This window comes from Pituophis catenifer, unplaced genomic scaffold (genome assembly GCF_029215685.1).
Source record: "Pituophis catenifer annectens isolate HBS135680 unplaced genomic scaffold, rPitCat1.0.hap2 SCAF_3, whole genome shotgun sequence".
Lineage (NCBI taxonomy): Eukaryota > Metazoa > Chordata > Lepidosauria > Squamata > Colubridae > Pituophis > Pituophis catenifer.
The window spans coordinates 110193070-110210228 of record NW_027256883.1 but is presented as its reverse complement, the minus strand read 5'-3'; the positions used below and the strand labels follow the sequence as shown (position 1 = coordinate 110210228).

Genomic DNA, 17159 nt, shown 5'->3' with positions numbered 1-17159 from the left:
CAAAACAAAACCAATTCGAATTCGCAAATAAAACAGGACGTTGGTTGGAAAAAAAAATAATACACCAACTACAAGATGAACAAGGGCAATTACAACACATGGACGAAGAAAAAAAGCGAATCGTAAGAAATTTTTATCAGGAACTATATGCACAGGAAGAAATTCAATTGGGAAAAGTGAAAGAATATATAAATAAATCCAACATTCAAGAAATAAAGGAAACTCAAAGAGAACTCTTGAACAAACCAATATCGATGTCAGAATTAATGGAAGCAAAGAAGAAGTTGAATAACAATAAAACACCAGGTCCAGACGGCATCCCAGCGGAATTTTACAAAATCGAATACCAGCCAATACATGACATTCTATTACAAGTCCTAAATGAAGCAATCTTAGAAGCCAAAATTCCTAAATCATGGATTGAAACAATCATCACTCTGATACCCAAAGAAGACTCAGACCTCACCCAAACCAAAAACTACAGACCTATATCACTTCTAAACGTAGATTATAAACTATTTACATTAATCATGGCCCAGAGAATGAAGAAAATTATCGTGAATTACATCCATCCTGATCAAAATGGATTCATTCCAAACAGGCAAATTAATAAGAATACAAGAACAATAATTAATATACTGGAATATTATGAGCAAAAATCAAATGAAAAGATGGCTCTACTCTTCCTTGACGCACAAAAGGCATTCGACAATCTTAATTGGGGATTCTTAATATTGCAATTAGAAAAAATGGGAATAGGCGACAAATTCTTAAATATGATTAAAACAATATACTCAGACCAAATAGCAAAAATATGGATAAACGGAGAGACGACAGATCAATTCAAAATATCTAAGGGAGTGAGACAAGGATGTCCTCTCTCTCCTATATTATATATATTAGCATTGGAACCACTGTTGAATGAAATTAGGAACGACAATGAAATAAAAGGATTAAGAACAAAAAACCAGGAGTATAAATTACAAGCATTCGCGGACGATGTAGTATTCATCCTAGAACGACCAAAACAATCAGGACTGAATTTACTAAGGAAGATAGATCAATATGGCGAAGTGGCAGGATTGAGAATTAATAGACAAAAAACAAAACTACTAACCAAAAATTTGACAAAAACCCAGGAGAAAGAATTGGAAGAGACATTAGGAATACAAACAACAACAAAAATAAAATATTTAGGAATCTGGCTCACCAATAAGGTATCATCCCTCAAAGAGGACAATTACATCAAATTGGCCAAACAAATCCAGAAGGACTTAGAGGTATGGAGTAAATTGAAATTATCACTACTAGGCAAAATTACTTCAATTAAAATGACAATTCTACCAAAAATACTATATCTATTTAGAACAATACCGATAAACCCAGGAAAATCATACTTCAGAGACCTTGACAAAATGATATTAAAGTATTTATGGCAAGGAAAAAGAGCCAGGATTAAACTGAAACACCTACAGGACACTAAAGAAAGGGGTGGCCTGGGACTACCAGATTGGCAAACCTATTACACTGCAACAGTTTTAACGTGGATTAAGGATTGGATGACACTCAAAGATAAACGAACACTAGCATTAGAAGGATTTGACTTGTCAAAAGGCTGGCACGCATTTCTATGGGAGGAAAAACCCAGACAACATGAACACTTCAGGAGACATTATATCAGAGGAGCACTGGCAAAAATTTGGACTGAAATAAGGAGAAAACACTACGACAAAATCCCAAGATGGCTATCAACCATGGAGGCCCAAATCTACCCGAACACAATGGACACAGACAGGATGAAAACCTATGACGAATTGTTGAACACAGAGGGAGATATGAAAACAAGAGAAGAGCTGAGACAACAGGGCACGGATATTGATTGGTGGCCGTATTTACAGATAAAATCAAGATATAAAAGTGATATGGAAAAATTTGGAATCCAAAAAGAAAAAAATGAATTAGATAAAATTATAATGCAATCAGATGACAAATTAATAACTAAAATATATAATTATCTATTAAAATACAAATTGGAAGAAGAAGTGGTGAAGGAAAATATGATTATTTGGGCTAAAAATTTTGGATACAATATTAACCTAGAGAATTGGGAAAAAATATGGAAAGTAAATACTAAGCTGACAATGTCCATGCCCTACAAAGAAAATACATACAAGATGTTTTATAGGTGGCATCTCCCCCCTGCACGGTTGGCAAGGATGTTTCCCAATACTAATCAGAACTGTTGGAAGTGTAAAATACAGAAGGGGACCTACTACCACATGTGGTGGTCATGCCCCAAAGTCAAAAAATTTTGGAAAACAATTCAAAGTCAGCTGGAAGAAATAACCGCCCAAAAAGTACCCCTCAGACCGGAAACCTACCTACTAGGTATATTGACAAAGGACTATAAAAAAGAGACACAATACTTGATAATACACATCTTAACCGCAGCTAGAATCGTTTTTGCACAAATGTGGAAATTGGAAAACACGCCACCAGAAGAAAAAATAATACAAAAAATTATGGAATGTGCAGAAATGGATAAATTGACCAAAGAAATACAAGGAAAAGAAGATACAGACTTTTACTTAATTTGGCAAGAATGGTACAAATGGTTAGATAAAAAAGACACGAAATAAGAGAATACCACCCAATGACACAAAAATAAGGAAATAAAAGGAAATATCGTTATATAAACATTGATACAAGATGAAAGATAATATATATAGATATATTGATATATAATTACCGAAGTAACTCTATTTTCAAAGTTCAAGTTATATGACTTGATTTCATTGTATAGTTAGTTTATGTCTAGTTTGTTTTAACGTTTATGTCTATATGTGTATGTTTGTCTACAATAAAAAATTTGGAAAAAAAAAGAAAAAAAAAAGAAATAGTATAGAATGGAAAAATAGATTTGGAAGGTACTAATGAATAGGTTTTGCACCATACTGGTATGGGTTTCTCTGCTCTAAACTAGTTAAAACTGAAGATGCCATACTCTACATTCTGTAAGCCCTAATGACTATTCAAAGCCTTGTGCTTTAGTGCAGAATAGAAAAACGTCATTAGGCCATTAAATTTGTTCTGTTGACATCTAAAACAGGAATTTATATCAAATTCAATGGTTGATTGAAATATAATGACAAATATGGCATACATTTCAAATATATTTACATTTAAGAAAATTGATTATGTGTCGTTAAGTCATTTTCATCTCTTTCTGACCATATAGTTAAATTTTCTCCATGATAATCTATCACTAACATGGTCTTTCATGTCTTCCAATGTCATTGAAATGGAGTCCATCCACCTTTTTGCTGGTCATTCTCTTCTTCTCTTTCCTTCTGCCTATCCCAGCATTAGAACTTTTCCAGAGGGCTGGATTTTTCACCTAATGTATCAAAGTAGGATGGTTTGAGTCTGGTCATTTGTTCCTTGAGCAAGAATTCTGAGTTAATTTGCTTGCTGATCCACGGTACTGCCATGGTATTGTCAAGAGTCTTCTCCAATATCTAAGTTCAAAAGCATTAATGATCTTCCTATCCGACTGCTTCAAAGTCCAGTTTTTGCATCCATGGGATGCCATTTGAGTATCTTTTTCCTGAGCCTTTGTAGCTCTTCTACCAAGTGCTAACTTGAAATACATTTTTGATGGCTTGTTCTTTTACTGTTGATGCTTGATGTGAAAAGGCAGAAGCTATCCCCACTTCAGTGTCTTTGTAGAATTTGTAAATTCTAAGACTGGTGGTTCTACCTATTATCATTGATTTGGTCTTCTTTACATTTAATTTTAGTTCCTTTTTAAACTGTGCCTTTTGTCTTTTATTATTAGAGTTTGCAGATCCTTTGCAGTTTTGGCTATCAAGGTAATATCAGTATAGCATAGGTTACTGATGTTACTTTCCTCAATTTTAAAGCAATGTTCTTCCAGTCAAGCCTCCCTTAATATGTATATTCAGCATTTATGTTGAATAAATAAAAGGAGACTACGCAAATTTCTCACATTCCTTTGCCAACCTGGAACAAGTCTGTTTTGCGATGTTCTGTCCCTACCATGCTTTCTTCACCTGTATATAAGTTTCTTATGAAGACAATGTGATGTTAGCATCCCTGTTTTCTGAACATGTTACACATCTTGATGTAATGGACACAGTCAGGCCTTTTTATAATCAATGGAGTACAAACTGATTTCTTTTTGGTATTTTTTTCATTTTCAGTTACTCAGCATGCATCAGCATAATATTCCTTAGTCTTTTCCTAAGCCAATTTGAACATCTGGCATCTTCTTTTCTATGTAGGGTTGTAATCCACATTAGATGATCCTAAGCATTATTTTCCTAATATGTGAAATTAAGAATATTGTATAATAGTTTGCACACACTATTAAGTCTCCATTTTTTGGTATTGGAATTTAGATGACCTCTTCCAGTCGGTTGAATAAGGCTCTCTCTTACAACCACTAACAAAGAAAGAATACTTTCAACTTAAACTTCTTAAATATATGTTTCTTGATATAATAAGGTCTAGTGACACCGATAAATTTAGCTTTATTTAGCTTTATTCCATTTGAATTTAGAATTTTGACCTAAATAATAACCAGGGGTATGAAACTAGCAAATCTGCAGATGATGCGTAATAATATAATAATAATAATAATAATCAGGAGTATGAAAACAAATCTGCAGGAGATGCATAAAGTAGTCTGAATTATTACATTATCTAATTTACAATATCCATAGTTGTAGAATAAAATGTATTTGTATTACCTCTCTTTTTCAGCTGTATCAGCTGGAGTAGTTACCACAAAAACCTTTTGGCCAGCAGTGACTATGAAGGAACAGTGATCTTATGGGATGGATTCACAGGGCAACGTTCAAAAGTCTATCAGGTAAAGAAATGCTGGTTTTGTTACGGGGAATTTGATCAAAATCAAATCAAAATCAAGATCAAAAATATTACCAAGAAATAAAGTTAAGAGAAAATGATTGCAGATGAGACAATTTGGCCTCTATGACAAATAAATGAGTATGAGAGAATAAGTGGTGTGCATGTACATGTGTGCAAAACAGAGAGGGACGTTGGATGTAAAAGAAAAAATGGGTAAATGTGTTCTTGTGTGTATAGGAAATGAACAAAATAGTATTATATATGTATACGTTCCCTAGAGTCGGGAATGACTAGCACATATGTGTGAGGGAAACCTTGACCTTTACCTAGGCAATTTATAGAATCAGCATATTGCCCCCAACAATCTGGGTCTTCATTTTACCCAGTTCGAAAGGATGGAAGGCTGAGTCAACCTTGAGCCGGTGAGAATTGAACTGCCAAACTGCTGTCATTCTAACCACTGCACCACCATAGCTCATTGGAGATGAGTGTCATTAATCATTTGCTTTATGGTTTGGCATTGCAGATGCCAGGACCATTGATATTTACATGTGATAAATCTGTCCAGTGGTATGTTGCTTTCAATTGATGTCCTTTTTAACTGTTTCATCATGGATCAAAGGAAAACTTGTTAACATTTTTGTTGAAAAATTCTTATTAAATTCTTGTTTAAAATGACTAGCTGCTACCCTGTTTCCTCCAAAATAAGACATCCCCTAATAATAAGCCCAATCGGGCTTTTGAGTGCATGGCAGTAAGTCCAAGCACTTATTTCAGGGTTCAAAAAAATATCAGACAGGGTCTTATTTTCAGGGAAACACGGTAGATTTATGTCAAGGAACAGAAATAACAATACAAGAGATCATTTATTGAAAGCATGTGGTGATTTATAAGCTTTATTTGTGAATGCTAAAAATCATAACTCATTAGATGTCTTTGCACCCAGAATCACTTTCGTATCTTTTTTTTTTTAAAAAAAAATATGGCTTAGAGAAAACAGGGTTTTTAATGGTTCTGATATTGATAGAACGGTTGCTACTAAAGTACTGAAAATGAAAACTTTGCAGTGGACAAAGCATTTAGAATCAGGAATTAGTTGATGGAAAAGGAGGCTCAACAGTATAGAGTGGGATATTGTTTAGGATTATGAGGAAATTTATGTATTTAATGTTTCAGTAGAATTTTTTAAATTTGTTATTCAAATAAACTATTGCAATAATTTATATCCCAGTTGCCCTGTCCAGAGTTTGAAATATTTAATTCACTAAATCAATTGTTAGTAGATTATCCAAATAAAAATATAGGAGTAAAAGATCTTGTACAAGCCAATAGGCTTGCTTAGAATTCTAGCTTGGAGACAACATTCAGATTCTTGTTTTCTCAAAAAGTTTTAATTTGCTTCTAATTGAAATCTGGGTAATAGAAGTTATTAAACTGATTTTTTAAAAAAAAAAACTGACTTTAAAATCTCTAATCCTAAATTAGAAACTCCAGCATATGTGGATTCACATTTAAGGAGACTAGAGATACTGAAACGGATGTGCTAATTAAATAAAGTTCTTCTGAGAACCGAATCTGTAGAGAAACATACTGCTTGTACATCCTACTAAGTGGCTAATTTGTTTTTAGAGGTGAAATTTAGCAGTTGCCTCTTCAGAAATTCCATAAGGGATTACTAGCAAGTTGAAACTATACCGTTGTAAGAGTAATGTAAGGTCTTCAAAACGTAATTTTTTAAAAAATTAACTAGGTATCAAGATAGCTCTCTTTGTGTCCTTGCCGAGGCTGCTATCAAACAGTACAATCAGTTATATTAGGTAGAAGAAAAATAGTAAAGTTTTATCAATAAAAATTTAACCAAAGTTCTATGTATTTCATCATTACCTTGATTATATTGAAGAAGAATTTTCTATCATACTATTTCTGTTCCCCATGACAAACAGGAGCATGAAAAAAGATGCTGGAGTGTGGACTTTAACTTGATGGATCCTAAACTCTTGGCTTCAGGTTCTGATGATGCAAAAGGTATTGCCTCCCCCCCCCCCCCCACCATCACTATGCCACAGCTGAATTAATAGCTGCAGTATCTACTTGTCTTTTTTTAACTGTATCTGGTTCTTAAAGGGAAGCTATTATCATTTAGTGAGGAGGAGTTTTATTTACCAGCTGGCTTGTTGCAAAGCCTGACTCTGAAAGACAGTGACAAGGTCACCCATCTGGTTTCTAGACATAAGAGAAAACTTGGATTTTACCACTTCTATTTCAGCACCTTAGCTACTACTTCACAGTGGCTTTCAATTCTATAGGTTTTTTTTGTTTATTAGTTAGCTTATTGCAGATCTTGATGCTGATTTAGGCTGAGAAGAAGTCATGAGCCCCAGTCATCCAACTGGTTTCTATGTCTATAGAAGGATTGGAACCCGAGTCTCTGACAACTACACAACACTGGCTCTCTAAGCACAAATATCATATATAAAACCTTTTGATAATAAAATAGATGTGTAGGATCCTTCATGTAATAAATTAAGTTACATACTTTCAAGCCACATGGAACTATGAGTTCACGTTCTTGTCTTCTTTAGCCCTAATGACTTCCTCTTTGTTTCATGCTTTAATCATAGCCTAATGAAAGTTAGTACTAAAACAAAATTAAATATACCAATCATCATTATGACTTTTGAAAGTTTAACTTTCAGAGGAAATGGGTTCAATGCCACTTCTTTCCCAAATATGTGTTTAAGCTTTGTGTGTGAAATTGTATTGCAGTCACAACAAAGTATCTCTTTAACTTGCTTTTATACACCCAGTTCCATTATTTCTATTTTATGAATAGTTATGACACTAAAGCAGTCATTTTCTGAATGTTCAGTTCTGTACTTATACAGTAATCATAGCATCATGCCATGTTTTCGAAATTTGAAATATAAGAAGTGGGCAAAATAATTGTCACTATAATCAAACAACCATTTTATGAATAGTAATAAAAAGATAAATAGACTGTTTTTATATAAAAGGGTTCTGACTATTGATTTGTGCAGAAAAAGAACTTGACGTCTACCATATTGTAAAAAAAAAATCTGATTGCTTTTGGAACTGTCATTGAAAAGGGTTTGGGAAAAATTTATCAGACTGTCTATTTTCTTTTTTTTATCAGTTTAGATCAGTTAATAGGAAAGGTGACTATAAGTTTTGAGTAAACATTAAACTAAAAAAGTTTGAAGGTTGAAAGAAAATGACTTAATTCAAAAATGTTGCTAGTGTGTAATATTTTCTAGAAGAATAAAACTCAAAACTATTAAACAAAACTCAGCAGCAATTAACAATAAGTCTCTTGTGCTTTGGTTTTATATTAAGGCCACATGTTGGTTTATTGCATTATGTCCCAAAATAGTTTAGAATCTCTTGTCTTGTGTCTTTCTTCCCTGTATGGAGTGCAGGGGATGTGGCTGATGATGTCATCATGTTGTTTATTTATTTTTTTGTAAGAGGTCTTCACTAATCCATTGTGGATTAGTGAAGATAGCATGAGATCCACATGTAAACATTGCTTCCTATTGCTATATTTCTATTTAGCAATGAAATAATAAAAGGAAAAAATATTTCATGTGAAAATCCCAGAAAAGCAATTGCAGCTTAATCTACCCATTTTGCTGGTGTTTCTTTTATCTTTCCTTAGTGAAGCTGTGGTCAACCAACCTGGACAATTCAGTAGCAAGCATTGAGGCCAAGGCAAATGTGTGTTGTGTAAAATTTAGCCCTTCATCCAGGTATCATCTTGCTTTTGGTTGTGCAGGTAGGTGAAACAATTTGCTCTTTTTTGTGTGGGACAAAACGAATAACATGAAAAATAGGGTAGAATTCTTTATATGTTCATGTGTAAGTGTTTTTGGGTATCTATCCATTTAGCCAATGGTTTATAATAACATAAGGCCAAGTGGTGGCTACAGTCACATATCTCGAATTAGTCATTTTTGAAAAAGTATGCCACTGAAAATGCTGGAATTCTTCTGCTTTCTGTTGCTTCAAGTAAATGCTGGAGGAATGAAAATTTCAGTTCTCCGTTGCTATCTTTTGGAAAAGAGTGTTAGAAGCTTTCCAGTATTGTTATGACATGAATTGGGCAGCAGACCAAGAAATTTATAACCAAGGAACCTATAGGCACAATCCACATGTAATAAATTAAATTGTTGGGAGGAAGAAGTCCTGGAGCGAAAACAACAAGAACTTGTAGGAGCTAGTCATTCTTAGAAGAGCTAATAGATATTTATCTGCAAATGTTGTACTTTGCCTTCTTTTTCAGGAGACATTTTAGATGGATAGCATTCTGAAAATATAACTCAGTTTTACCTATTGAATCCTCAAAAGCTAAAGTAATTGCTTTCTTTCCAGGAGGCAGCTCTTCAGGATCACAGGGCCAATAACTCTTTTACTTAAAATGGAGTTTTCTATTTAGTTACAAGGTTTACAAATGCCTAACTCCAAAGAACTCTGGGTATTGGATAATAAAATACCAGAAAAATAAAAGAAGAAGAAATTATGTACAAAACTCTCTATTACCGTATTTTCTGGTGTATAAGACGACTTTTTAACACATGAAAATCATCTCAAAAGTCGGGGGTCGTCTTATACGCCGGGTGTCATTCTCCTGTAACTAGGCAGACCAGCCCAAAAGGCTCTGACGAGCCTTAAATGGCTCTGGCGATCCAAGCTCTGACGATCCCAGCTAAGTTGCCTGCTAATCAGGCAACTCAGCTGGGATCGCCAGAGCCATGTAAAAGGAAAAAAGTTTCCCCCCTCCAGCTTGCTTACCTTAGCTGCTAGTCGCAACGCTTGCCTTGCTTCGCTTGCCTGAATCCATTCCATCAGCAAGCCATTTCTGCACATTCTAAAATTTTTGTTATTATCTTTTCTTCTGTGGGGATCTCCTCGCCCTTCCAATGTTGTGTGAACATGATTCTGGCCACTGTTAACACATGCATTATTAAATATGCATTCCTTTTACTGTATTTGTCTGGTATAATGCCCAACAGAAATACTTCAGGTTTTAAATCTATATTAAATATAAATGTTTCTTAATAACTTCTGCTGGAACTTGTTTTATAAGTACTTTTTTATAATCTGTCATTGTTGTCATTCCCCTTACACTGTACAGATAGTTCTCGCTGAAAGACCCTAATTGGAATTAGATTTTCTGTCACTAAGCAAAGTGGTCAGTAGGCAATATATCACATACCACAGTGCTTAGAGATGGCAGTTTTGATAGTCCTGATTGCATTTGTTAAGCAAGGACCATACCAACGTTAGGCGACAACCTCCTGCTTTTCCTGCCCTGTCATGCTTGCTTATGCTTCAATTCTTCTCTTCCCCCACATTTCTGTGCATTTGAGCTAGCCTGACTTTACTGCAACTAACTCTTCTAGTAAAAGAACCTTTTGCTTCAACCTAATGGAGTCAGATTAGGGAAGGTCTAACATTAGGCTAGCTCTAAGGTTTTCCCGCACAAAAAAGATACAGAAAAGATTCCCTTCTTCCTTCCCCCTGTGACCAGTCTTTGTTTTGCCAATCGGAGCTCGCTAAGATGGTATGAGAACACTAAAATATTGTGGACAGTTCACATTCTTTTCCCAGGTTGCATGGCCTTAGTACCGGTTCTGGGTTTCTCTGATCTTCATCACCTGTTATTCCCCACTCCCTATTTCCCATCACATACACACAATCATATTGCCCATTTGTTCACCATCATTCTCCAGCCTTTGATGGCAGGAACTGGCAGGACCTGACATCACCCTGTACTCTGCCACGAGAGAGAATGACTAGCCAAAATCGTCTAACCAGCTTTCATGCCTAAGGCAGGCCTGGAACTCACAGTTTCCTGGTTTATATACCATTGTCTTAATCACTATACTAAACAGTCTTAATTCTGACTTTGTTCTCTTTTCTTTCATTCAACTGTTCACCTGTTATTACTGATATTTATCTCAAAATCCTTCTTCCCAAAACTATTTACTTAGATTACTTTGGTACAAATTTACATGCTTTTTTTGGTTGTGATCTTTTGGCCTTGTTGGTCCTTTTTGCATGTTGTGTACATTACATTTTTTGTATATAATTTGTATTAAAGATTTTTTTTAAATGAATAAAAACAAATTTGAAGAGAAAAGCAGTGTAAGGAAAGTAAGGAAAAGTAATAAGTAAGATAAAAAATACAAAAATGGTTCCGCCCCAGGCGCCTGATGGAACCTGACAGGTTCCAGATGGAGCTTGGGCCATTTCCTGAGGCTCTGGCACACGCCTCGGCTGGAGACCTAGTTGCCGCCTGGGATAGGGCGGCCGCTGGAGCTCTGGATCGGGTCGTGCATTTGCGGTCTCTGGCCGGCGCCGTCATTATTGCGTCATCAGATAACCGCCGGGCCGCCCTGTTTAGGGTGACCCGCTCCCTGCTCCACCAGGAAGCGCGGGAGGACCACTTGGAGGGTAGAGCCAAGGATTTTGTTCAGTATCTGTATGACAAAATCACTCAGATCCAGGAAGATTTGGACTCCGACTGGGTAGTCTCAGGGGGAGGGACTGGGGCAGGTCTTGAGAATGTTATCTGGGATGAGTTTGATCCTGTGACCCCTGAGGACGTGGACAGGATTCTGGGCAGACTGAACGCGACCACTTGTTTATTGGACCCGTGCCCCTCCTGGTTAGTGCTGGCTTCCCGGGAGGTGACGCGAGGCTGGCTCCAGGGGATTATAAATGCTTCGTTGGGTGAGGGTGACTTCCCCGCCGCCTTGAAAGAGGCGGTGGTGAGGCCTCTCCTCAAGAAGCCTTCCCTGGACTCGGCAGGGTTGTCTAATTATCGTCCGGTCTCCAACCTTCATTTTGTGGCGAAGGTTGTTGAGAGTGTGGGTGCGCGACAGCTCCCCCAGTACCTGGATGAAACGATGTATCTGGATCCGTTCCAGTCAGGCTTCAGACCTGGGTATAGCACGGAAACGGCATTGGTCGCGTTGGTCGATGATCTCTGGAGGGCTCGGGACAGAGGTTGCTCCTCTGGCCTGGTCCTGTTAGATCTCTCAGCAGCTTTTGATACCATCGACCATGGTATCATGCTGCACCGGTTGGAAGAGTTAGGGGTGGAGGGCACTGTATTGCAGTGGTTCTCCTCCTTTCTCTCCGACCGGTTGCAGTCTGTGTTGGCAGGGGGGCAGAGGTTGACCCCGAGGTGCCTCATATGTGGGGTGCCACAAGGGTCGGTCCTCTCGCCCCTTCTGTTCAACGTTTATGTAAAGCCACTGGGCGAGATCATCCGTGGTTTCGGGGTGAAGTACCATCAGTACACTGACGATACTCAGCTGTACATCTCCACCCTGGACCACCCCAACGATGCCCTTGAAGTGATGTCCCGGTGTCTGGAAGCCGTGCGGATCTGGATGGGGAGGAACAGGCTCAGGCTCAACCCATCCAAGACCGAGTGGCTGTGGTTTCCGACATCCCGATATAGTCAGTTGACGCCATCGCTGACTATTGGGGGCAAATCGCTGGCCCCCACGGAGAGAGCTCGCACCTTCGGCATCCTCCTGGATTCACGGCTGTCTTTAGAAGAGCACTTGACGGCCATGACCAGGAGGATCTTTCATCAGGTTCGCCTGATTCGCCAGTTGCATCCCTTTCTGGATCGGGACTCCCTACACACAGTCACTCATGCCCTTGTCACCTCCCGACTGGACTATTGTAAAGCTCTCTACATGGGGCTCCCCTTGAGGAGCACCCGGAGGCTCCAACTGACGCAGAGTGCGGCCGCGCAGGTGGTTATGAGAGCAACATGGTGCTCCCGTGTGACACCTCTCCGTGAGTTGCACTGGCTCCCGGTGGTCTTCCGGGTGCGATTCAAGGTTTTGGTTACCACCTTTAGAGCGCTCCATGGCTTAGGATCTGGTTATTTACAGGACCGCCTACTACCACAAACAGCCTCCCACTGGCCGGTACGCTCTCATAGAGAGGGGCTCCTCCGGGTGCCGTCAGCCGAGCAGTGTCGACTGGCGGCCCCCAGGGGGAGGGCCTTCTCTGTGGGGACACCCACTATCTGGAACGAGCTCCCCCCGGAGATACGGAGGATCCCGGATCTGCGCACTTTCCGCCGTGCTCTTAAGACCCTCCTATTCCAGCAAGCTGGCCTGGCCTAATTTTCTCCCCTTTCTTTTAAATTTTTAAACTGAAATTTTTATAATTTCTTTTAAATTATTGGGATTTTTAATTGTCTTGGGCTAAATTATTCAATTTGGTTTTAAATTGTTTCTAACTTTTGTATTTCTGTATTTTATTCTGTGCCTGTTCACCGCCCTGAGTCCTTCGGGAGTAGGGCGGTATACAAATTTAATAAAACAAACATAAACAAACAAAAAAAGAAAAGGAAGCAACTTCTGGTCTTCTTAACAGCTGTCAGTGTACGTTTATATTTTATACTCTTCTCTAATGTTACTGCAAAATTTCCTCCTTTCTCTGAGTGAGGGTGCCTTTCCTGCCGCCTTGAAAGAGGCGGTAGTGAGGCCCCTCCTCAAGAAGCCTTCCCTGGACCCGGCTGAATTAGCCAACTATCGTCCAGTCTCCAACCTTCGTTTTGTTGCGAAGGTTGTTGAGAGCGTGGTGGCACGACAACTTCCCCGGCACCTGGATGAAGCTATCTATCTAGACCCGTACCAGTCGGGCTTCAGGCAGGGGTACAGCACTGAAACGGCATTGGTCGCGTTGGTGGATGATCTCTGGAGGGCTCGGGACAGGGGCTGCTCCTCTGTCCTAGTCCTATTAGACCTCTCGGCGGCTTTTGATACCATCGACCATGGTATCATGCTGCAGCGGTTGAGGGGGTTAGGAATAGGGGGCACCGTTTTGCGGTGGTTCTCCTCCTTCCTCTCCGACCGCTCGCAGTTTGTGTTGGCAGGGGGACAGAGGTCGACCTCGAGGCATCTCGCATGGGGAGTGCCGCAAGGGTCGGTCCTCTCGCCTCTCCTGTTCAACATTTATGTGAAGCCGCTGGGTGAGATCATCCGTGGTTTCGGGGTGAAGTGTCATCTGTATGCTGACGATACTCAGCTGTACATCTCCACCCCAGACCACCCCAACGATGCCCTTGATGTGATGTCCCGCTGCCTGGAGGCCGTGCGGGCCTGGATGGGGAGGAACAGGCTCAGACTCAACCCCTCCAAGACCGAGTGGCTGTGGCTTCCGGCGCCCCGATATAGTCAGCAGGTGCCATCGCTGACTATTGGGGGTGAATCTTTGCCCCCCACAGAGAGGGCTCGCAATCTGGGTGTCCTCCTGGACGCACGGCTGTCTTTAGAAGAGCACATGACGGCCGTGGCCAGGGGGGCCTTTTATCAGGTTCGCCTGATTCGCCAGTTGCAGCCCTTTCTGGATCGGGACGCCTTGCGCACGGTCACTCACGCCCTTGTCACCTCCCGGTTGGACTATTGTAATGCTCTCTACATGGGGCTCCCCTTGAAGAGCACTCGGAGGCTCCAACTGGTCCAGAATGCGGCCGCGCGGGTGGTTATGGGTGCAACCCGTTGCGCCCACGTGACACCCCTCCTGCGCGAGCTGCACTGGCTCCCAGTGGTCTTCCGGGTGCGATTCAAGGTGTTGGTTACCACCTTTAAAACGCTCCATGGCATAGGACCCGGGTACCTTCGAGACCGACTTCTGCCACCAATAGCCTCCCACCGACCAGTCCGCTCCCACAGAGAGGGTCTTCTCCGGGTGCCATCAGCCAAGTTATGTCGGCTGGCGACACCCAGGGGGAGGGCCTTCTCTGTGGGAGCCCCAGCCCTGTGGAATGAACTGCCCCCCGAAATACGAAAGATTTCCGACCTCCGGGTGTTTCGCTGCGCTCTGAAGACCCTGTTGTTCCGCCAGGCAGGGCTATTAACATAACGTTTTAAATTGGGGTATTTTAAATTTCTGGGATTTTAATTGGAGCCTAATTATTTAATGATTTTAAATTTTAAATTGTTGTCGTGTTTTTTGTGTTTTTAAATAGGCTGTACACCGCCCTGAGTCCTTCGGGAGAAGGGCGGTATAGAAATAAAATTATTTATTTATTTATTTATTTCCATAGTCTATCCTTTCTGATCATCAAACCCATAGATCACAAGTTCATTTTTTTTTCATTTTTTTTTTAGCAAAAATTTCCACAAGGGATTTCCAGTCACTAATAAATTAGTGAATGTAATTACTGCCCTTTCTCTAATCACGTCATTATTATGCTTTTAAATAACCTCCAAAGCTTCTGGCAAAATTTGACTTGTTGACTTTAACACCTTTCTATATCCATTCTTGTACATCAGGCCAAGATTCTTGTTTCAAAGTTAGATAGGATTGTTGGCAAGTTTCTACTAAACAATATTTCAATATCATTGGAATAAAGCAGGGGATGGGGATGGGGATGGGGATGGGGATGGGGATGGGGATGGGATGGGATGGGATGGGATGGGATGGGATAGGAATAGAATAGAATAGAATAGAATAGAATAGAATAGAATAGAATAGAATAGAATAGAATAGAATAGAATAGAATAGGTTTATTGGCCAAGTGTGATAGACACACAAGGAATTTGACTTACATTTTTTATTTTTAGTTGATTCAACAGCAGCTACGTTACAACTCTCATAGAGTCTTCACAGTCATTCAGGATTAATTCTTTTATTGACTTCTTTCTAAACACTTAAATTGCTACCTGATATTTTATTCAGTCAGTTAGGATTCATAGAAATCTGTGTTTTGTCAAGTCTAGAACATACACTTTACTTAGGTTGGTTTATACACAGTGGGAGAGAAAATTAAAGATAAGCGGGTAACATTATTTTGTCAAGAGAAAATGTGATGTATTTACTGTACTTTTTCTTCATATGAACTTTATTTGAACGGCTGCTATAGACAGAGTGATGATCTTGTATTTACTGTCTTTCAGTACTTTGCCAGCATTCTTTGGATCTTGATGTTGATCAGTACAAATAGCTGCTTCTTTTTTGTGTTTTTAGAGGAGACATAAAAGAGACAATCGGGCAAGAAACCCAGTGAAATTGACAGCCAAAAATATACTCAGGGACTATAGAGACTGTGTTACATTGGAATATATAAACATGTTACAGGATTTAGGAAGAAAAATAATTAGTTTTTATGGATGCTGTCTTTAAAGTTTTGTTTTGTAAGATGTTTCCAGAAATCTCATATAGCTGGATAAATCTTCAGATTCTTGTTTTTGGATTCCCCCTCCCCACTCTTCTTCTTTGCAGAACTTTTCAACCTCAGGAATGTTCTTAAGTCTCCTTGCATATGATGTCTTGAATAACAAGACAACAGTCTAAACATATCTTCAAATCAGCTGTGATACATTTATTTGGGGGGATGGGACAGATTTTGGAATCATTTTCACAGTCCTCAGAATTGAATATTATTTCTTTTTCTGCATTCCACTAAAATCAGGATGTTATATTACCTAAATTTATACTTATCCTTTCAACTGTTTCCAAATATTTCATAACATGAAATTTACCTAATGCTTTATCCATCAAAAATTAGGTTGAAATTTTAATTGTGCAATCATCCACCATTCTGAGATCCCTTTCAATAAGTTACCCCAGGATCCTTTGACATTAGTGTGTGCATAGATATTAGTTGATTGATTTAGTTATTTATTTTTGCTTCAACATGCATCACTTTGCAGTTGCTTACATTGAATTCTACTCTGCCATTATGAAGTCATTAAAGAGTTTTAAGGTACATTTTGAAAGAATCAATGTGTTATAAGTTCCATAAGTGCATTCATGGATTCATGAATGGTCAATCCATTTTGAATCTTGTTTCTCCTGCTTGCTGTTTGAAATCTGAACTGAGTTTTCATAGCTTTTAGGGATGCTATTTCTAAACTTATAGACATCATTTCTTTCAAAATGTACTTTAAAACTTTCTTCCAAGTTACGGTTGTCTCAGCTAGAAAATGGGCACAGAACTCAATCCCCTGTTCTAATCAAACTTTGCCCTTTTCACCTGTTAGAATGATTTTCCATACTTCACATTTATATTCACTTCCAATTTAATTGTGTATAAAACTTCAATGTCTATAGTTCGTTGGGGTTTTACATTTACAGGAGAAATTGTATTGTTACAAGCCAGACATTCACATTTCTGAGGTTGTATATGGCTGTGCCTCTCTTGCTGCACTGTCTTTCTAACAAAAGATCCCCAGGTCAGTCACTTCAACTGAGAGACTGCATCGTTTTGG

The 17159-nt window shown here is 39.0% G+C and overlaps 1 protein-coding gene across 2 annotated transcripts in view; it reads left to right on the top strand.

Annotated features, from left to right (window-relative positions):
- COP1 (COP1 E3 ubiquitin ligase) overlaps nucleotides 1-17159 on the top strand; it is a 133591-nt gene that overhangs the window by 66447 nt on the left and 49985 nt on the right. For both annotated transcript variants that reach the window (XM_070939228.1, XM_070939227.1), the window contains exons 13-15: nucleotides 4786-4894; nucleotides 6837-6918; nucleotides 8570-8686. In XM_070939228.1, coding sequence (XP_070795329.1) covers nucleotides 4786-4894; nucleotides 6837-6918; nucleotides 8570-8686 — 308 coding nt within the window. The remainder of the gene's footprint in view (nucleotides 1-4785; nucleotides 4895-6836; nucleotides 6919-8569; nucleotides 8687-17159) is intronic.